We start from the raw sequence: 22,435 nt of genomic DNA on the forward strand, positions 1-22,435 counted from the left end.
TCTGAGGTGTCGTACGTCTTGGTAAGATATTCATGTATATGCTTGATATTGTTATCTACAGTCAGGGCCAGAAATATTTGGACAGTGACACAAGCTTTGTTATTTTAGCGGTTTACAAAAACATGTTCAGAAATACAATTATATATATAATATGGGCTGAAAGTGCACACTCCCAGCTGCAATATGAGAGTTTTCACATCCAAATCGGAGAAAGGGTTTAGGAATCATAGCTCTGTAATGCATAGCCTCCTCTTTTTCAAGGGACCAAAAGTAATTGGACAAGGGACTCTAAGGGCTGCAATTAACTCTGAAGGTGTCTCCCTCGTTAACCTGTAATCAATGAAGTAGTTAAAAGGTCTGGGGTTGATTACAGGTGTGTGGTTTTGAATTTGGAAGCTGTTGCTGTGACCAGACAACATGCGGTCTAAGGAACTCTCAATTGAGGTGAAGCAGAACATCCTGAGGCTGAAAAAAAAGAAAAATCCATCAGAGAGATAGCAGACATGCTTGGAGTAGCAAAATCAACAGTCGGGTACATTGTGAGAAAAAAGGAATTGACTGGTGAGCTTGGGAACTCAAAAAGGCCTGGGCGTCCACGGATGACAACAGTGGTGGATGATCGCCGCATACTTTCTTTGGTGAAGAAGAACCCGTTCACAACATCAACTGAAGTCCAGAACACTCTCAGTGAAGTAGGTGTATCTGTCTCTAAGTCAACAGTAAAGAGAAGACTCCATGAAAGTAAATACAAAAGGTTCACATCTAGATGCAAACCATTCATCAATTCCAAAAATAGACAGGCCAGAGTTAAATTTGCTGAAAAACACCTCTTGAAGCCAGCTCAGTTCTGGAAAAGTATTCTATGGACAGATGAGACAAAGATCAACCTGTACCAGAATGATGGGAAGAAAAAAGTTTGGAGAAGAAAGGGAACGGCACCTGATCCAAGGCACACCACATCCTCTGTAAAACATGGTGGAGGCAACGTGATGGCATGGGCATGTACGGCTTTCAATGGCACTGGGTCACTTGTGTTTATTGATGACATAACAGCAGACAAGAGTAGCCGGATGAATTCTGAAGTGTACCGGGATATACTTTCAGCCAAATGCCTCAAAGTTGATCGAACTGCGCTTCATAGTACAGATGGACAATGACCCCAAGCATACAGCCAAAGCTACCCAGGAGTTCATGAGTGCAAAAAAGTGGAACATTCTGCAATGGCCAAGTCAATCACCAGATCTTAACCCAATTTAGCATGCATTTCACTTGCTCAAATCCAGACTTAAGACGGAAAGACCCACAAACAAGCAAGACCTGAAGGCTGCGGCTGTAAAGGCCTGGCAAAGCATTAAGAAGGAGGAAACCCAGCGTTTGGTGATGTCCATGGGTTCCAGACTTAAGGCAGTGATTGCCTCCAAAGGATTCGCAACAAAATATTGAAAATAAAAATATTTTGTTTGGGTTTGGTTTATTTGTCCAATTACTTTTGACCTCCTAAAATGTGGAGTGTTTGTAAAGAAATGTGTACAATTCCTACAATTTCTATCAGATATTTTTGTTCAAACCTTCAAATTAAACGTTACAATCTGCACTTGAATTCTGTTGTAGAGGTTTCATTTCAAATCCAATGTGGTGGCATGCAGAGCCCAACTCGCGAAAATTGTGTCACTGTCCAAATATTTCTGGACCTAACTGTAGCTCTATTATGCGTAAATTCTCCTCTTTGATGATTAGCTCCATTAACTTTAACGAGCAAGAGGTAAGAATGGAATTCCAATCTTCTAAGAATTTGTCATTAAATTTAAAGGTAGGCACCTTTTTCAGTCTTAGTCCTCTAGGGATCATGCTCTTTTCCACATACTTTCCAAGAGTTTTAGAGTCCCACCAGGTTTTTAAATGTATAGATACTTTCTCAAGATCCCAGAAAGTGTAGATGTTGTCTTCTGGTTTGAGGCTCGCTGCAACAGGGTGTATGACATCATTGTCAATAAAAAATGGAGTCCACACGCTTACTGCGTTCATCATTATCCAGGAGAGCTGCCGTATCCATGTATGGATTATATGAGCCACAATACAAAGGAATGGAGCCCAAATCTTGGCTGAAAAAGTGCGTAAATTCTCCAGAAAAATATATACGTTGTTATGTAGCAATTATATGTCCAAAAATTGTTTCAGAATATCAGGAATGCGAAAATGGAAGAAGGATGACAGGGTGCCAGAAAAAGGACTGAATTGTGAATATGAGGTGAAGTTTTTTTCAGCTCACCTGTCATCCGATGCCATGTAAATCATCAAAGTGCTCAGGGTCCACCGATCAGTCCATGCCGGTATAACAGAGAAGGAAAGCATAATATGGACCCGGCACAATTTCCTTAAAAAAATCTTTGATCATTTATTGAAAAAAATATATATTTTAAAATTCAGCCTGAGAACGCACTGTACAAAGGTATCATTGCAGGATAAACTTAACGCGTTTCGGACATAATATTAAAAGCAAAAAAGTCCTTAATCACAAGTTACCTGCATAAAGCCAAGGTCAAGGTATATATGTGTGTCTCTCATGGAAGCGGAAATCCCAGGGAACGGGGAAGGAGGAGGGGAGGGGTTGTATGATCACAGGTGACGAGTGGATACAAAATCAGTTCCACAAGTCAAGGCGAAAGGAAATCTGTATATATAAGCGAGAAATATATGAAGAAAATTCCATAGGAAAGGGGGAAATATTATACAAAAGAGTTTTATACTCCAGTCGAGTCATAATTGTGCACCTAGATCCGCTTGTACAAGTTAATTTATTTTATTTATGCAGATAGTTGCTATAGAAATGTGTTAAATGTTCACAGTGTTAGTGATTATAGTTTCCATATGAGTATATGATCAATAAATGACCCCCATAGCAAATAATCCAGTAATATCCCAGATCGATAGAAAATGTGAAATGAATATCCATATGAATAATAACTGTATGGCAATGCAATGGTCTCATGTGAAAGCAAGTCTACGTGTTATGGATTATATCAAAGAATAAGGACAAATAATTGTCGGATATCCTGTAAAAATGTCAATTTGCCTTTCCATTCACCGGCTACCCAACCTATATCCGCGATTGTGTATGTCTGCAAATAATTGTTGGAATAAAAATTCGCTGTAGTAATGCAATAAAAAATTCAAACACTGAAATCTTTTTCTTCTATACAAGTTTGTAATCACTAAATATTTCTGCAAAATGTAATATAATAATGTCTCAAATTGGGAGAGAAAAAAATTCTCTTATAGATATGAAATGAAAAAAAATATATATTTTTTTTCGATCCCTTTTCTTTCTCAATTTTGTGTAGAATCTAGATTATATACCGCAGGTCCGATCGGAAATTCAGACCTACCGGTTGTCGGGTATCCAATCTAAGAAGCCATTGTGCCTCTGCCTGTAATAAGAGTGCAAACCAATCACCTCCTCCAAGGAGTTTGGGAATATGTTCAATAGCTATTACATTAAGAGAGGTGAAATCCCCCCCATGCAAATCTAGAAAGTGTCGGGTAAGATCTGAAGAGTAATGTTTTTTTCCTGGACCCAGCCTCCGGTGTGAATGAGGTAGAGGATGTAGGTCTTATTTGTTCGGATATACGTGTCCTGAGAGCCCTAGAAGTGCAACCTATATAATTCCTGTTGCAAACCTGACAAGAAGCTTTATAAATGACGTGTGTGGAGGAACAATTAAGAAAGGATGAAATTTTAAAAGTGTAGCCATCCTTCCCCTGAAATGATCGGGCTGTCCGCATATAACGCAAAGGCCGCATCTCTGTGACCCACAGCGGTGTGAACCTACTGTACTAAGCCATGTTTGTTTCGTGTTCCCAGGAGTGAAAAAACTGCGCGAGATAATATTGCCAATGGTTTTGGCACGTTTAGCGACTATGTTAATGCCCTTTGAGAGTATAAAATCAACCTTGTCTTGTTGCAAAATAGGGATGAATTTTAAGAGACCTTTTTTTATTGCTGGGAAATCTGTACTATATGGGGTAGAGAAAGTGATGCGGCCCATGTATTCCTGAGACCTAGGTTTATCCATAAATAAGGTCGTTCGAGATTTATTATTGGCTATATTCCGTGCTCTCTTCAGAGATGAATCCCTATATCCCCTTTTCCTAAGTCTACTGCTTATATTGTCGGCTTCCTTGAGATACAGTCATATGAAAAAGTTTGGGCACCCCTATTAATGTTAACCTTTTTTCTTTATAAGAATTTGGGTTTTTGCAACAGCTATTTCAGTTTCATATATCTAATAACTGATGGACTCAGTAATATTTCTGGATTGAAATTAGGTTTATTGTACAAATAGAAAATATGCAATCTGTATTTAAACAAAATTTGAAAGGTGCAAAAGTATAAGCACCTCAACATAAAAGTGACATTAATATTTTATAGTTCCTCATTTTGCAAAAATCACAGCCTCTAGTCTCTTCCTGTAGCTTTTAATGAGTTCCTGGATCCTGGATGAAGGTATATTTGACCATTCCGGTTTACAAAACAATTCCAGTTCAGTTCAGTTTGATGGTCGCCGAGCATGGACAGCACGCTTCAAATCATCCCACAGATGTTCAATGATATTCAGGTCTGCGGACTGGGATGGCCATTCCAGAACATTGTAATTGTTCCTCTGCATGAATGCCTGAGTAGATTTGGAGCGGTGTTTTGGATTATTGTCTTCCTGAAATATCCATCCCCTGCGTAACTTCAACTTCGTCACTGATTCTTGCACATTATTGTCAAGAATCTGCTGATACTGAGTTGAATCCATGCGACCCTCAACTTTAACAAGATTCCCGATGCCGGTATTGGCCACACAGCCCCAAAGAATTATGGAACCTCCACCAAATTTTACTGTGGGTATCAAGTGCTTTTCTTGGAATGCCGTGTTTTTTTGCCTCCATGCATAACGCCTTTTTGTATGACCAAACAACTCAATTTTTGTTTCATCAGTCCACAGGACCTTCTTCCAAAATGTAACTGGCTTGTCCAAATGTGCTTTTGCATACCTCTGTGGGCGTGTGGATCCTTAAGTGTTGATCTATGTTTGCCAACTACTCATCTTTTCCATGAATTGCCTGTCTTTGTGTACCCTGCTTTCTGTGCAATTGGTATGTCTGCCAACTACTCATCTTTTCCATGAATTGCCTGTCTTTGTGTACCCTGCTTTCTGTGCAATTGGTATGTCTGTGACTGAACACTCCATGAACCCCCCTTCTCACTTTTCTTTATGACCCAGTTATCTCTGCCTATGCTATCCAACAGCTGGGTTCAGCTTTGATTTAAGTAATTAAGAAGATCACCAGCCCCTCCCTTCTGTGATCCACCTCAGTGCCTTTCTAACACTATATATCTGTAGCACACTGTCGGCCTAGACACTGTCGGCGTGTGGATCCTTAAGTGTGCAGAAAATGAATTAGGCCAGAATTGGGCCGGAAGAAGGGACCGGAAGGTATCTGGAAACATAGTCACAGTTAATGTTTGTGTGTGTTTTTTCTTTCACTCCTATAATACTTCACTTTCTACTTTCCCCTTTAAACCCTACACCCAGTAATGAACTATACTCCTCTCCCTCCATCCTCCCCACCCATCTCACCCTCTCCTCAGATCTGTTCCTTCACTTTACACCCTGTGTCTCCAGACACACACGGCCACCTCATGGCCTCTCCTGCACCCACCTACTAACACTCTCTCTGCTTCTCCTCACTGCTGGGGATATCTCTCCAAATCCTGGTCCTCCTCACCACATCCTCACTGTCACATCTAACTGACATCCACACTCCAAGGCTTGAAACACACATCCGTGAAACACGTGCGTGTTTGGTCCGTTTCCGTGTATACTGGAGACACGGCCAAACGTGCACCAATGTTACTATATCTCAGCGGTTACACTTGCGTTTTTGGTTATGTCCGTTAGTCCGTCTCCGTGATGCGTTTTGTGGGCCGTGTCTCACGCCAGCATGTCCGTTTTATTCACGCAACACGCAGCACGGACCCAATGAAAGTCAATGGGTCTGTGCGCACGTCCGAGTGACACGGACGCATCTCTGTTTGTTCCCTGTATGTTTTGTGCTTTTTTCATGTGATGTCAGTCTTTTTTCTTTTTCTGTTTCGTTCTCTCCCTCAGCCCGTCGGTCGGTCTCTATGTCTGTCGGTCGGTCTCTCTGTCTTATCTGTCCCTCAAGCTGTCTGTCGGTCAGTTCCCCCCCCTCTCTCATACTTACCGCTCCCCGATCTCCGGCGCGGCGCTGCACGGCTGTTATAAAAACTCCGGCGGCTTTTCCTCTTTTGAAAAAGCCGGCCGCCCATTAATCAATCTCGTATTTCCTGCTTTACCCGCCCACCGGCGGCTGTGATTGGTTGCAGTGAGACACGCCCACCACGCTGAGTGACAGGTGTCACACTGCACCCAATCACAGCAGCCGGTGGGCGTGTCTATACTGTGCAGTAAAATAAATAAATAAATAATTAAAAAAAACGGCGTGCGGTCCCCCCCAATCTTAATGCCAGCCAGATAAAGCCATACGGCTGAAGGCTGGTATTCTCAGGATGGGGAGCTCCACGTTATGGGGGGCCCCCCACCCTAACAATATCAGTCAGCAGCCGCCCAGAATTGCCGCATACATTATATGCGACAGTTCTGGGGCTGTACCCGGCTCTTCCCGATTTACCCTGGTGCGTTGGCAAATCGGGGTAATAAGGAGTTATTGGCAGCCCATAGCTGCCAATAAGTCCTAGATTAATCATGTCAGGCGTCTATGAGACACCCTCCATGATTAATCTGTAAGTGACAGTAAAAAAACACACACACCTGAAAAAATCCTTTATTAGAAATAAAAAACACAAACAAATTCCCTCATTACCAATTTATTAACCCCGACAAACCCTCCATGTCCGGCGTACTCCACGGTCCTCCAGCGTCGCATCCAGCTCTGCTGCATGCAGGTGACAGGAGCAGCAGAAGACACCGCCGCTCCGGTCACCTCCACGCAGCTAATGAGATGAGTAGCGCGATCAGCTGCTGTCAGTCAGGTAACTCGCGGCCACCGCTGGATCCAGCGGTGGCCGCGGGTAACCTCAGTGACAGCAGCTGATCGCGCTACTCATCTCATTAGCTGCGTGGAGGTGACCGGAGCGGCGGTGTCTTCTGCTGCTCCTGTCACCTGCATGCAGCAGAGCTGGATGCGACGCTGGAGGACCGTGGAGTACGCCGGACATGGAGGGTTTGTCGGGGTTAATAAATTGGTAATGAGGGAATTTGTTTGTGTTTTTTATTTCTAATAAAGGATTTTTTCAGGTGTGTGTGTTTTTTTACCGTCACTTACAGATTAATCATGGAGGGTGTCTCATAGACGCCTGACATGATTAATCTAGGACTTATTGGCAGCTATGGGCTGCCAATAACTCCTTATTACCCCGATTTGCCAACGCACCAGGGTAAATCGGGAAGAGCCGGGTACAGCCCCAGAACTGTCGCATATAATGTATGCGGCAATTCTGGGCGGCTGCTGACTGATATTGTTAGGGTGGGGGGCCCCCCATAACGTGGAGCTCCCCATCCTGAGAATACCAGCCTTCAGCCGTATGGCTTTATCTGGCTGGTATTAAAAGGGGGGGGGACCGCACGCCGTTTTTTTTAATTATTTATTTATTTTACTGCACAGTATAGACACGCCCACCGGCTGCTGTGATTGGGTGCAGTGTGACACCTGTCACTCAGTGTGGTGGGCGTGTCTCACTGCAACCAATCACAGCCGCCGGTGGGCGGGTAAAGCAGGGAATACGAGATTGATTAATGGGCGGCCGGCTTTTTCAAAAGAGGAAAAGCCGCCGGAACAGTGTGAACGCCGTGCAGCGCCGGTGATCGGGGAACGGTGAGTATGAGAGAGGGGGGGACACTTCAGTCACTCGGGGGATTAGTGGTCACCGGTGAATCCTTCACAGGTGACCGCTAATCAGTACACGGCACAAAGACAGCCGCGGCATGACAATGAAGTCGGGTGAAGTTCACCCGAGTTCATTCTCATCCCGCTACTCTGTCTTCCGACATGTAGTAACGACATTTTGCATCACACACGTACAATTCACACGGACAACACATACACATGTCAGTTATTTCACTCACGCACACACGGACATTCCACACGCACATACGGCTAGCATACGGGATACACACGCAGGCCACACATACCATAAAAACGGACCTTAAAAAGGAAAACGGACCCGAAAAACGGCCCGTTTTACACGGACGTGGTTTTCACGGATGTGTGGCGGAGCCCTAACACAAATTTCTGCAACCCTTCTAACCTTATACCTATTCATCCAGCCCCCGCTCCCCCAGTCCCACTAACAGGAGCTCTATGGAACACTCGCTCTGGCTGCAATAAACTTTCCTACATTCATGACCTTTTCATCAATAATGAACTTTCCTTCCTCGCCATCACAGAAACCTGGCTCACCCCCTCTGACACAGCCTCTCCTGCTGCGCTTTCTTATGGTGGTCTCCAACTCTCTCACACCCCCCGCCCAAGTAACAAGCATGGTGAAGGAGTTGATTTGCTCCTGTTCGACCAATGCTCCTTTAACCGAGGGTGGTAGTGGAATTGGTGTACTCTGCTCTCTTTTGAGGTGCACTCCGTACGACTCTACACCCCTTCCAACCTCCAACTGGCTGTCATTTATCGCCCCTCAGGGCCAGCCACTGCCTTTTTTGACCATTTCACCACCTGGCTACTACATTTCCTTTCCATCGACATCCCCACCATCATCATGGGTGACTTTAACATCCCCATTGACACTTCTCACTTATCTGTCTCTAAACTTCTAACATTCACTTCCTCCTTCGGCCTCACTCAATGGTCCTCTGCAGCTACTCACAAAGATGGCCTCTGTTCCCTATCTAACCTCTCTAACTTGCCTCTCACCCTGTCTGACCACAACCTACTCACATTCTCTTCCCTCTCTTCTCCAAGTACACAACCCCCCTCCACAAACTTTCACACCCCCTCAGAAATCTCAATCACCTTGACTTACACTCACTTTCTCAGTCTCTTTGCCCTCTTACAGACATTGCTTCTTCACACGATGCAGATGCTGCTGCCACTTTATACAACACCACCATCTCTGCAGCTCTCGAATCAGCTGCCCCTCTCACACACACCAAAACCCGCACAATCAACAGGCAACCCTGGCACACGAGTCAGACAAAAAAACAGACAGGCTTCCTGAATTGCTGAGCGCAGATGGAAGAAGTCTCATTCCACTGAGCACTTTGTTACATACAAACAAGCTCTCACCACTTTCAAGTCTGCACTCACTGCTGCAAAACAAACCTACTTCTCATCCCTCATATCCTCTCTCTCTCTCACAACCCTAAAAAGCTATTCAACACTTTCAACTCTCTCCTCCGTCCTCCAGCACCACCTCCCTCACCTCTCATCTCAGCTGAAGACTTTGCCTCTTTCTTCAAGCAAAAGATTGACAACATCAGAGCAAGCTTTGGCCCACAATCTCCACAGCCACTCCTCCCAACTACTCAGCCTTCTTCCTCCAAATCCAGCTTCTCTACCATGACAGAAGATCATCTTTCCACTCTACTCTGAAGATCACATCTCACAACCTGCCTGCTTGATCCACTCCCATCCCACCTCATCCCCAATCTCAACACAGTCTTCATCCCGACCCTAACCCATCTCTTCAACCTATCACTAACAACTGGTGTATTTCCTTCATGCTTTAAACATGCCTCAATCACACCCATCCTCAAAAAGCCCTCCCTTGACCATTCCTCTGTGTCAAACTATCGCCCCATATCACTTCTCCCCTATGCCTCAAAACTACTGGAACAGCATGTCCATCTTGAACTGTCCTCACACCTCTCTTCCTGCTATCTCTTTGACTTGTTACAATCTGGCCTCTGACCCCATCATTCCACTGAAACTGCCCTGACCAAAGTCACTAACTACCTACTCACCGCAAAAGCCAAGCGACACTACTCTGTCCTCCTCCTCCTGGACCTTTCCTCTGCCTTTGACACAGTGGACCACTCCCTTCTAATACAAATTCTCTCATCTCTGGGCATCACAGACTTGGCGCTATCTTGGATCTCCTCATACTTAACCAACTGATCTTTCAGCGTCTCCCACTCTCACACCGCTTCCTCATCTCGCCCCCTATCTGTCGGTGTCCCTCAAGGTTCAGTTCTTGGACCCTTGCTGTTCTCCATTTACATCTTCGGCCTGGGACAGCTCATAGAGTCCCACGGCTTTCAGTATCATCTCTACACTGATGATACGCAGATCTACCTCTCTGGACCTGACATCACCTCCCTACCAACCAGAATCCCACAATGTCTGTCTGCTATTTCATCCTTTTTCTCTGCCCGATTCCTAAAACTGAACATGAACAAAACAGAATTCATTGTCTTTCCTCTTCTTCACTCAACCCCCCTACCTGACATATCCATCAATGTCAATGGCTGCCCACTTTCCCCAGTGTCACGTGCTCACTGCCTGGGAGTAATCCTAGACTCTGATCTCTCTTTCAAGCCACACATCCAAGCCCTCTTCACCTCCTGCCGCCTCCAACTCAAAAATATTTCCTGGATCCGCACATTCCTTTCCCAAGAAGCTGCAAAAACCCTAGTACATGCCCTTATTATCTCCTGTCTGGATTATTGCAACCTCCTGCTCTGTGGCCTCCCTTCTAACAGTCTCGCACCCCTACAATCTATTCTAAACTATGCTGCCTGGCTAATCCATCTGTCCCCCCGCTACTTCTCTGCCAATCCCTTCGCTGGCTTCCTATTGCCCAACGACTCACGTTCAAAACACTAACAATGACATACAAAGCCATCCACAACCTGTCTCCTCCCTACATCTCTGACCTAGTCTCCCAGTGCTTACCTGCACGTAACCTTCGATCCTCACAAGATCTCCTTCTGTACTCCCCTCTCTTCTCCTCTTCCCACCATCACATCCAAGATTTCTCCCGTGCCTCCCCCATACTCTGGAATGCTCTGCCTCAACACATCAGACTCTCGCCTACTTTGACAAGCTTCAAAAGGAACCTGAAGACCCACCTCTTCCGACAAGCCTACAACCTGCCGTAACCCTCAGTCTGATACAGCGCCGCACAATCAGCTCTACCCTAACCTACTGTATCCTCACCTATCCCTTGTAGACTGTGAGCCCTCGCGGGCAGGGACCTCTATCTTCCTGTACCTGTCTGTGTCTTGTATTTTTTATGATTATTGTCCTTGTCCCTATTATGTATTATGTCCCTTTCACATGTAAAGCGCCATGGAATTGATGGCGCTATAATAATAAATAATAATAATACCTCAGGCGACTCTGTTTGTGGTGTTCTTGCAGAAACTGCTTCTTTCACATCACTCTCCCATACAGCTTCTCTTGTGCAAAGTGCGCTGTATTGTTGACCGATGCACAGTGACACAATCTGCAGCAAGATGATGCTGCAGGTCTTTGGAGGTGGTCTGTGGATTGTCCTTGACTGTTCTCACCATTCTTCTTCTCTGCCTTTCTGATATTTTTCTTGGCCTGCCACTTCTGGGCTTAACAAGAACTGTACCTGTGTTCTTCCATTTCCTTACTATGTTCTTCACAGTGGAAACTGACAGTTTAAATCTCTGAGACAACTTTTTGTATCCTTCCCCTGAACAACTATGTTGAATAATCTTTGTTTTCAGATCATTTAAGAGTTGTTTTGAGGAACCCATGATGCCACTCTTCATAGGAGATTCAAATAGGATAACAACTTGCAAGTGGCCACCTTAAATACCTTTTCTCATGATTGGATACACCTGTCTACGAAGTTTAAAGCTCAATGAGGTTACAAAACCAATTTAGTGCTTTAGTAAGTCAGTAAAAAGTAGTTTGGAGTATTCAAATCAAGAAATTGATAAGGGTGCCCATACTTTTGCACCTGTCAAATTTTGTTTAAATGCGGTTTGCACATTTTCTGTTAGTATAATAAACCTCATTTCAATCCAGAAATATTACTGAGTCCATCAGTTATTAGATATATGAAACTGAAATAGCTGTTGCAAAAACCAAAATTGTTATAAAGAAAAAAGGTTAACATTAATAGAGGTGCCCAAACTTTTTCATATGACTATAGGATACCTCCGTAGAGCAAAGCCTTTTGGCCCGTAAGTATTCACCCACTGGCAAATTTTGAATCGTGCGGGTGACATGGCAACTATTAGCATGTAAAATAGTGTTGCCACTCATGGCTTTACGGTACAAGGATGTATCTATTTTGCCTGTGGCACAATTGCCAAAAAGTAAGATATCTAAAAATGGCGCTGTATTCTCAAAATAATTGACAAAATAATTTCTTGAAAAATTTAATATTACCAGTTATGTATATTAGATTTTATGACAGGGTGTTGATCCAGGGAACTAGTCTGATTGCCGTATGTGGAGTCAGGAAGGAATTTTTTTCCCCATTGGAACTTGTTTGCCACATTGGTTTTTTTTTGCCTTCCTCTGGATCAACATGTTAGGCTATGGGTTGAACTAGATGGACTTAGGCAGGCTTTGCACACTGCGACATCGCAGCCCGATGCTGCGATGCCGAGTGCGATAGTGCCCGCCCCCGTCGCAGCAGCGATATGTGGTGATGGCTGGCGTAGCGAAAATTATCGCTACGCCAGCTTCACACACACACTCACCTGCCGTGCGACGTCCCTGTGGCCGGCGGCCCGCCTCCTTGTTAAGGGGGCGGGTCGTGCGGCGTCACTGTGACGTCACACGGCAGGCGGCCAATCGGAGCGGAGGGGCGGAGATGAGCAGGATGTAAACATCCTGCCCATCTCTTTCCTTCCGCATATCCTACGGAAGCCGCAGTGAGGCCGGTAGGAGATGTTCCTCGCTCCTGCGGCTTCACACACAGCGATGTGTGCTGCCGCAGGAGCGAGGAACAACATCGGACCGTCGCGTCAGCGTAATCATGGATTACGCCGACGCTGCACCGATGATACGATAACGACGCTTTTGCGCTCGTTAATCGTATCATCTAGGCTTTACACACTGCGATGTCGCATGCGATGCCGGAAGTGCGTCATTTTCAATTTGACCCCACCGACATCGCACCTGCGATGTCGCAGTGTGCAAAGCCCGCCTTAGAGTCTCCCTTCAACTTTAAAAACTATGATACTATGACAGTAAATGACAAGTTCAATTGATTGTTGTTCAAATATGCATTCAAGGCTGTTGGTCAAGTCTAATGGGTCTATACCAGTTTGTTTGTCACAGATGAATACCAGATCATCTATGTATCTGGCGTACCACCGGATAGGACAGAGGTAAAATGGATTCTTAGATTGGATACCCGACAACCGGCAGGTCTTAATTTCCGATCGGACCTGCGGTATATAATCTAGATTCTACACAAAATTAAGAAAGAAAAGGGAAAGAAAAGAAAAAAAAATATTTTTTTTTCCATTTCATATAAGAGATTTTTTTTCTCTCCCGTTTTGAGACATTATTACATTACATATTGCAGATATATTTAGTGATTACAAACTTGTATAGAAGATACAGATTTCAGTGTTTGAATTTTTTTATTGCATTACTACAGCAAATTTTTATTCCAACAATTATTTGCAGACATACACAATCGCGGATATAGGTTAGGACGCCGGTGAATGGAAAGGCAAATTGAGATTTTTACAGGATATCTGACAATTATTTGTCAATATGCGATTTATTGATCATACACTCATATGGAAACTATAATCACTAACACTGTGAACATTTAACACATTTCTATAGCAACTATCTGCATAAATAAAATAGATTAACTTGTACAAGCGGATCTAGGTGCACAATTATGACTCGATGGGAGTATAACACTAGAAGTCCCAGAGAGTGGTCATTTAACATTTCTACCTTTGGAACCCAGAGACGGGTCGAATGACCTTAAGGATTTTAGCTAACATCCTATAATCACCGTCTTTTGTTCTGTAATTAAGGCCATTACTGTCACACCACAGGAGGTTGTTGTTTTCCATTGAGCTTAGTCATTTAGTTTCTAGTTAGTTCTATTCAGTTCTATTCAGCTCATTTGACCCTCTTTCAGGACTTCAGGTGGGAGTTAGAAATTTCTGGGACTTCTAGTGATAACACTCTTTTGTATAATATTTACCCATTTCCTATGGAATTTTTTTCATATATTTCTTGTTTATATATACAAATTTCCTTTCACCTTAACTTGTGGAACTGATTTTGTATCCACTTGTCACCTGTCATCATACAACCCCTCCCCTCCTCTTTCCCCGTTCCCTGTGATTTCCGTTTCCATGAGACACACACATATATACCTTGACCTTGGCTTTATGCAGGTAACTTATGATTAAGAACTTCTTTGCTTTTAATATGTCTGAAACGCGTTAAGTTTATCCTGCAATGATACCTTTGTATAGTGCATTCTCAGACTGAATTTTAAAATATATATATATTTTTTCAATAAAGGATCAAAGATTTTTTTAAGGAAATTGTGCCGGGTCCATATTACCCTTTCCTTCTCTGTTATAGCAGTGTGGACTGACCGGTGGATCCGGAGCACTCTGATGATTTACATGGCGTCGGATGACAGGTGAGCTGAAAAAAACTTCTCATATTCGTTGATCAGGCAACCTCACCTAGTGGGAGACTGCATTAAATACCCAGTGCCTCTCAGCAATAGGCTGGGAGGCACTTGCGGTGAGTGGTGTGCTGGCCCTTTAAAACAGGGGCAGCGGTGCGCGCGCACTTTTTAGGAGCATCCCCGAAGAAGCTGTGACGTGTGCACAGACTCCAGGAGCTGGGGGAGAAGGACCAATGTGGAGCAGAGGCAGAGACACCGGCCAGGCTGGAGGGACCCGGCCACGGCAGTCAGTCAGAGCGTGTCCCTGCATGAGAGCCAGGAATGCAGGGACAAAGCATTACAGCAAATCATACTAACTAAATTTTACCATTAGCATAAATGTACAATGTGTCACAAAAAAAAATCTCAGTCTTAGTTCTGCTCTGCATGTCCTGTCTATGTCCCTGGACCTGTCCTCTCTTTGCCTGCCTGTTCCCTGGTACCAACCTGAATCCTATAACTGCCTGTATCCTGTACCTATGTTCATACCTGCTTGTTTCCTGTACCTGTGTCCGTACCCGCCTGCACTTGTCGTCCTGTCTGCCTCAGTTGCCACGGCTGCACCTGTGTCCAATGTCTTGTGCCTGGTGATCTGTGCCTGATGACCTAGACTCTGATGACTAAAGTTCCATGCCAAATGACCTAGGCCTTGATGACCGGAGTTCCACCCAGATGTCCTGTTCTGGCGGCACCTGTGTACAATATCCTGTGCCTGATGTCCCATGCCTAGTGCCCAGAGACTAATGACCTGTGCCAGAAGTTCTGCACTTTACTACCTGTTCTGCCTGTTCCTTTCCAAACAGTGTTCTTGTTCTGTCCTGTTTCTCCTGCCAGTCCCATTTGCCCTGCCAGTTCCGCTTGTTCTGCCTTGGCCCGTCCTGCCAGTCCTGTTCATTACATGATGCCGGTCCCGCTGTCTCCCTGGTTTGCTCAGCTACCACAGTCCCAATTACAAGTCTGGGAGTGGCATCTAGCATTCTGCTTCGCGGCGGGCACTTAGTCAAGCCCCTCCCACTCAAGGATAAGCCTGCATTCCCCCTGTGGTTCAGTGGGTCCTCTCCCGCTCGCCACCCTCATCAGCGGTGAGAGTTACAGCTATTATAGGTTTAAAAAGGAGATTACATGATCAGGAAAAGAGAAAAATAGAGAAAAATGCTATTCCTGTTTTCTCTTGCATACTTAGAGGGGTATTAGTAGCATGGAAGCCCAATGCTGTCAATCACTCTTTGTAAAGATGACCAAAAACTAATCCTCTTCAAGGACAGAATAAATAACTAGAAAGTAAAAAAAATAATAATCCAATAAAGCAAAAAATTCCAATTAATCTGAAAGTTTGTTGGGTCTACTTCCTTGAACCTTTTGGGTAAAACTGATGAGTCTGAAAGGAGTTCCAAATAAAGATGAGAGAACCTATGGAGGTTTGGTTCGCTGGCTGCAAATGAACCGAACCTCTTTGTGACCGTGTAAGAGGGTGGTCACAACCCCAGAGAGAGAAGATGCCCCCCCTGAAGACATCACATAGTTGTGAAGCATTTATTGAATGTTTTGTATGGAGCTATTAATGCATTGTTACAATAATTTGTAGTTTTATGGGGCCACCAGTAGATGTCACCCAAGAGTAGCACACGGACACTAGGAACAGGCATAGGTATGCAGTTGAAGGCTAAATCTGCCTGGTAACAGACAGTTGGGATTTTGAAATTGGCCTATAGAGAAGAAGCTAGTGCATAGGTAGAGAGACTGTTTCTTTGGAAACGGCAGTTAGGACCTAGCCTGGGTCAGAGTCAGGCCTCAGGCCTGTGGAGTTAGGGCCCAGCCCAGGTCGGAGTCAGGCCTCAGGCCTGTGGAGCAGCAAAGTCACTGGCTATGTGGAACTTGTAACAAGGAAAGTGGAGAAAACGTTACAGTGGTGTGCAGAAAACTAACTTTAACGTCTCTAAGTTTGGGACACAAGACAGAGCAGGAGCAAAGGGGGCGAGAAAGAAACCAGATTGAAGGAAAGTGGGACACCTCTGATGATGGAGTAAAGAAGGAGACACAGGAGAGAGGGAGCTGCCAAGAGAGACACAATTTGGACCACACTACTGAGTCCTGAGGCCGGCACAGGATCCTGCAGCTGGAGGCTTGAGAAAGTCTGAGGAAAGATTGTGGCTTGCTGGGGAGCAGTGCGGCAAATAGGGGTAAGCCTTATGGGCACCTTTTTGATACTATAGTGTGGACTAGTGTCCGAGGGCACTGTATCCAGTAGTTCATTTCGGTGGCAGCCCTGAACTACCGATGTCAGGTTATGGTGACCGGTCTCAAAGCCTGTAACAATACACTCCAACCAGAAGTGAGAAAGACAGAAGGATGGAGTTCGTGTACGGCTGTAAGATGGACTTTAATAAAGAGAACCTGTTTAAGTTGCCTGGTTATCTTGGACAATTCCTTGTTGCTAAGGATGATGGAGGTGATCAGGAGAGGACCATTGTGCTGGAGAAACCAGGTATATCCCTGTGGGATGATCCCCAGCTCTCCATGTTCCCCTTATTGCTTTCTCCATGCGCTCTCGTGTTTTCTGTGACGGCTGCGGCTGGGGTGTGCTTGGTGCCCTCCGGGCATGTCACCATGACTACTGCTGAGGTGCCCCCTGCCCACAGTTACAACCGAACTTATCATGATGAGATTCGGAAACACTGATTGGCAGTTTGAGTCTCTGCCCACATACAGCCAGCCATAAGCAGATGATTTCTGGGGAGCGAGGGTGGGCGGTTTCAAACTTTTTTTGTGGCACACTACATTTGAGCACGCTGTTGTTACCCCCAGTGCCAGACATTTAAACTCTGCAAGCGGCTCACACAGGGCTGAGCACCAAGCATACCTGAGCACAGCGTTGCTCGCGCAAGTTAAGTTCGCACGTAAAGCATTTAAACTCCGAACCACCCCAAGCCCTGTGTTTTTTAGTTGGTGTTTGGTTCGAAAACTGAACCTCTGGTTCACTCATCTCTAGTTCCAAAGAATGCAAATTTGGTGTAATTTGTTTTCCCTATTTTTTGTTTCTTTCTTACCTTGTGACAGATTCTTATTGGCAGGGCTAATACCATGGTGATGTGCCCCCCATGATAACATTAACTATATTCACAAAACAAGAATTAATATAGTAGGCAAAGTTATTTATGATTAGCGATGGGCGAACCAGAACTGTAAAGTTCGGGGTCCATACTCAACACATGGCTGCACACGATCCCGAACTTGAGCTTTTCTGGGAAGCTCGTGTTACAGTTCGGGTCCACTTCAGGTCCAGGGGCTGTAAAAAACAAAAACAGCACATAATTAAAAAACATTATGATTATACTTACAGGTCCCACAACGCGTCCTGCAGAGACTGTCTCTCGGCCGCTTCTGCTTCCATGTCCGATCATTGCTGTGCCCTCGGGTAACCTCCACTGACTACAGAATTTTCCATGATGTCACAGCCATGTGACCAGTCTGGTGTGAATGTTGTACAGACATTGGCTTACAAACTGGTCACATGGCTATGACGTCATGGAACCTCCTGTTAACTTACGGTAGTATTCACTGCACTGCTCGTCCCTCAGCAGTCTTCGGCTGTTTTTGGCCATGTTCGCTGTGACGTCAGGATTCACCCAAGACTCAATTGAACTTTGACCGACAATGTGCAAGTCTCGCATCACATCACCCACACACTCTCCCGACAGGAGCAGGTTGGCTGCATGTATTTCCATGCAGCTGAGGCGCTCATCAGGAAAGTGTCTGGCCGTGCGGGGTGATGCAATGCGAGACTCGCAGTTGTCATGCAGGTGGAATCATACAGGGTCAGCCTGCTTCTCTCTCTGTGGAGACACTCATCTTTACAGAGCGATTAAGCAGAGCTGGCAACGATCTACCTGTGGACTACGTTGTACTAAGGATTTTTTTTTTATAATAAAGATGGAGTCTCTAAATGTTTTGTTCGTTTTATTTCTAGTATAAATTTTTTTTCTATGTTTTGTGTTTGTTTTTTTTTACTTTATACTAGAAATTCATGGTGGCCATGTCTAATTCGGCATGACCTCATGAATTTCGGGCTTAGTACCAGCTGAGAATACAAAGCTGGTATTAACCTTTTTATTACCCTGCGTGCCAACGCCATCAGAGCTACTGGACGAGCCAGGTAAAGTACCTGGAAATGGCGCTAAGAAACAATGTGCAATTTCCAGGGGCAGCTGCGGAGAATCCCAGCTCCCAGGTTTTATCTGACTGGCGATCAAAATACTGCGGGAAACTACACATTTTGTTTTAAATTTTTTTTTTTTTTAAATCATTTAAAGAAAAGAATTAATGGGCCTCCTGTATTTTGATTGCCAGCCAAGGTAAAGCCAGGCAGATGGGGGTGGCAGCCCGTAGCCATCCGCTTTATCTGTGCTGAAAATCAAAAATATCGTGGAGCACTGTTATTTTTTTAAATTATTTTTACACTACTATATGTGTGAGGAACTCAATAGCCAATCTCAGACGCAATCACGTAGAATGGGCGTCTGTCATTGGCTGCTGGAGTAATTTAGAATCTTCCCATACATCCTAGATGCTAGAATGTATGGGCTGGTTTCAGGTTACTCCAGCATCCAATCACAAAAGCCCACTGTATGACAGCGCCTGTGATTGTCTGTTATTTTAACAGTAAAAAAACAGCAACACAGAGAAAAAATATTTTATTAGAAATAAAACAGAAGACATTAGGCACTCCATCTTTATTACTAAAAAAAAAAACATCCAATGTACTCCAAAGGCAGGCGAGCATCTTCAGCTCTGCTACATCTGTGCGAGGAGACAAACAGGTCTGCTCACACAGACTCAGCTGAGAGCAGTCAGAGACTTCACCCAAGTGCATAGCTGAGGCCGGTCAGCTATGTTGTTAACTTGTGGGTTACAGGACCCTCCGTGAAATCATAGCCATGTGACCAGTCTGTAACCCAATGTCTGTACAACATTCACACCAGACTGGTCCCATGGCTGTGATGTCATGGAAGGTCCTGTAAGTCAGTGGTGGCTACCTGGGGACACAGCAATGATCAGACCCGAAAGCAAAAGCGGCCAGGAGACAGTCTGCAGGAACCTGTAAGTATAATGACAATGTTTATTATTAACTATATTCTTTATTTTACAGATCCCCCCCCCCCCCGCGCCCAATCCCATAATTATAAAGTCTATGTTCGGTGTTTGGATGCAAGTTCGCGTTGTCTCAGAATCCGAACTCGAACTTTACAAAATGTTTGTGCGGGTCTCCCGAACATCGGGGGGGTTCGCCCATCACTATTTATGATCACTTAACAGGATACATAACTAAAATGAAACAATACCTATGGCCTTAAAAAATGTACCTTTAGATCATCCTTAAAAGGATCTGTATTTGCAGTACTCATTCTCAAAGCTAGCTCTAACAAAGCCTCCAGTCGAGTTGGAATGATGTCTTCCACGGTCTTCTTGAGCTCTTCTTCCGTGAGATCCATGAAATGCACCAAAAAGTCTCCTTGATCCATGAGGAAATAGTGCTTGATGGACCTTATAAAATAAAAGTAAAAATAAGGCATAAAAAGAATGGTGAAAATGAAAACTGCTGCTCAGCACAATAGAAGTATATACTGAACACCAAGAAATGTATTATAAAAAGAGAAATGGAGCTCACCAGTCCATAAGGTTGCCAGCTATGAAATTGCAGGACGGGTGCAAGCATTCCAGCACTGTTGGTGTGCAGCATAAAGTGAAAGGTAGTTGGAAAAAATAGCACAACCATCCAAATTATGAAAAAAAGTCTTCCTTTATTCTTGCATATTAAAATCTTCAAAATTGTTATGAAAACAACAGAAATGGATCCATGCCTGCAGTAAAAGGTCTGACTTGTTTCGGGCAGTTGCCCTTAGTCGTAGCTTCAAGCATTATGATAGAATACAACATTTATACACAAAAAGACCATTGAAAAACACACCTGAGACCAATTACAAGGCAAATTATTCAAATGCACCAAACAGGTTTCCTGACAGAAACTAAAAACATGAGAAAACCATATAAATGGAAAAAAACAAGTAAAATATAAGAAAAAAAATCAAAAAGGAAAAAATATACATATTCAATAAATATACATCAAATAATTTTTCAAATTCATGCGGTGAGGATTCTTTGTATCCATGGACGAAATCCAGAAAGCTTTGCGTGCCAAAAGGCATTTATGCCAGTCACCCCCTTTTACAGGGAGTTTAACCTTTTCTAGACCATAAAAAGAAAAAAAGGAGACATCACCACTATGCACCTGAACTAAACATTTAGCAGCTCCCGAATATGTGCTAATCTTTTTACGTATTCTATTTAAATGTTCAGCAATTCTCCTCTTCAGCTTACGGATCATACATCCAATATATTTAAGGTTACAGCAGACACGTTCTATGCAGTATACAATGTAATTAGAATCACAATTGATAAAAAAACATTATGCAATTTGCCATTCATTAAAGAGAAAGAATTTTTTCGATTAACTGTGAACTGACAAATGTTGCATTGTGAGTTTCCACACTTGACAAAACCGTGGCTTGTGAGCAAGGTTGAATGATCACTATCAGTCCAAAAAAGGACTAGGACATATTGTATCACCTAAAGTTTTACCTCTCTTTGCTACAACCCGACAACCCCCTTCCAAAATACTAGCATATTTCTCATCCTGATAAATAACCAGGAGTTATTTAAAAATATTTTTTTAATCTGTTGGAATGGTCTGCTATAAGGCCGGTTTCACACATCCGACTTTTCGCCGGATTGCCGGATGCGGCGCACACCAGTACACTGTATACAGTACAATGGCATAAATAAATATAATGCTCCGTAATACCATACAATATTAAATGTAGGTATGGATTCTGCCGAATCCCCACTTGTAGCACAAACTCAACACCATAGTCTTGCAAAAAAGAGAAAAAGAGTTTTTATAATGCAAAAAGATACAAATTTTTATTTAAGACATGAGGTGAACATCCATAAAAGCACTTAAAAAGGTACCCAGACCGGATATCAACAACAATTCATTAGGAATCCCTTGGTAAATAGGCCATTTACATAATATAATAGATAGAGTGCTACTAATCATAACATCTACACCATGTTAGGCAATGTCACAGGTGGCCTATAATACCAGAGTCCCATATCAATGTATACAATATAAAGTTGTAGGCACAATGCCCAAATAATAGAAAAGACATTATCAATAACCAGCCACGGGGGAGAGCCTCAGGAAAACGCCCAACGTACATTTCGATGTTTCTTTTTGAGGTATTCAAATCTTCATCAGGGGAGAGGATTCCTAGTTGCGTCCCCCAGTGTACCAGGTTTAAATAGAAGTAGTGGGTGATCCAGGCCAATCGGAAGTCCCAGAGGCGGCGCTCGCGCTGACGCACCGGTCACATCCCGCGAGACATCGGCCGTCACGTCCTCATCGCGCATGTGCGGGAGCGTGGACGCGTTACCATAGCTCCCGCGCAGGTGCGAGACGTAGAGACAGCGGCAGTCAGGAATGGACGGGCTCCGGAGTCGGTGCGTTCGCACTGGGACCGCCGGGTGGCACTAGAAGGTAAACAGTAAACACAGAATATTGTATTGTGACGCACATGTCACAAAAGGTAAATAGTAACATGCCGAGTATATAGATGAGAGGAATTCCTTCTTTTTCATGTAACGTAATTTCATTCTCCTCACATTCATCCTTATATCACCCATTAGACTACGATGTGG

At 44.0% G+C, this 22,435-nt stretch overlaps 1 protein-coding gene across 5 annotated transcripts in view; it reads right to left on the minus strand.

Annotated features, from left to right (window-relative positions):
* The window catches only part of TUBGCP2 (tubulin gamma complex component 2), a 948,782-nt gene that overhangs the window by 312,394 nt on the left and 613,953 nt on the right, over positions 1 to 22,435 (minus strand). For all 5 annotated transcript variants that reach the window (XM_075349130.1, XM_075349129.1, XM_075349127.1 and 2 more), the window contains one exon: positions 20,041 to 20,221. In XM_075349130.1, the coding sequence (XP_075205245.1) occupies positions 20,041 to 20,221 (181 nt within the window). The remainder of the gene's footprint in view (positions 1 to 20,040; positions 20,222 to 22,435) is intronic.

This window comes from Anomaloglossus baeobatrachus, chromosome 5 (assembly GCF_048569485.1).
Source record: "Anomaloglossus baeobatrachus isolate aAnoBae1 chromosome 5, aAnoBae1.hap1, whole genome shotgun sequence".
NCBI lineage: Eukaryota > Metazoa > Chordata > Amphibia > Anura > Aromobatidae > Anomaloglossus > Anomaloglossus baeobatrachus.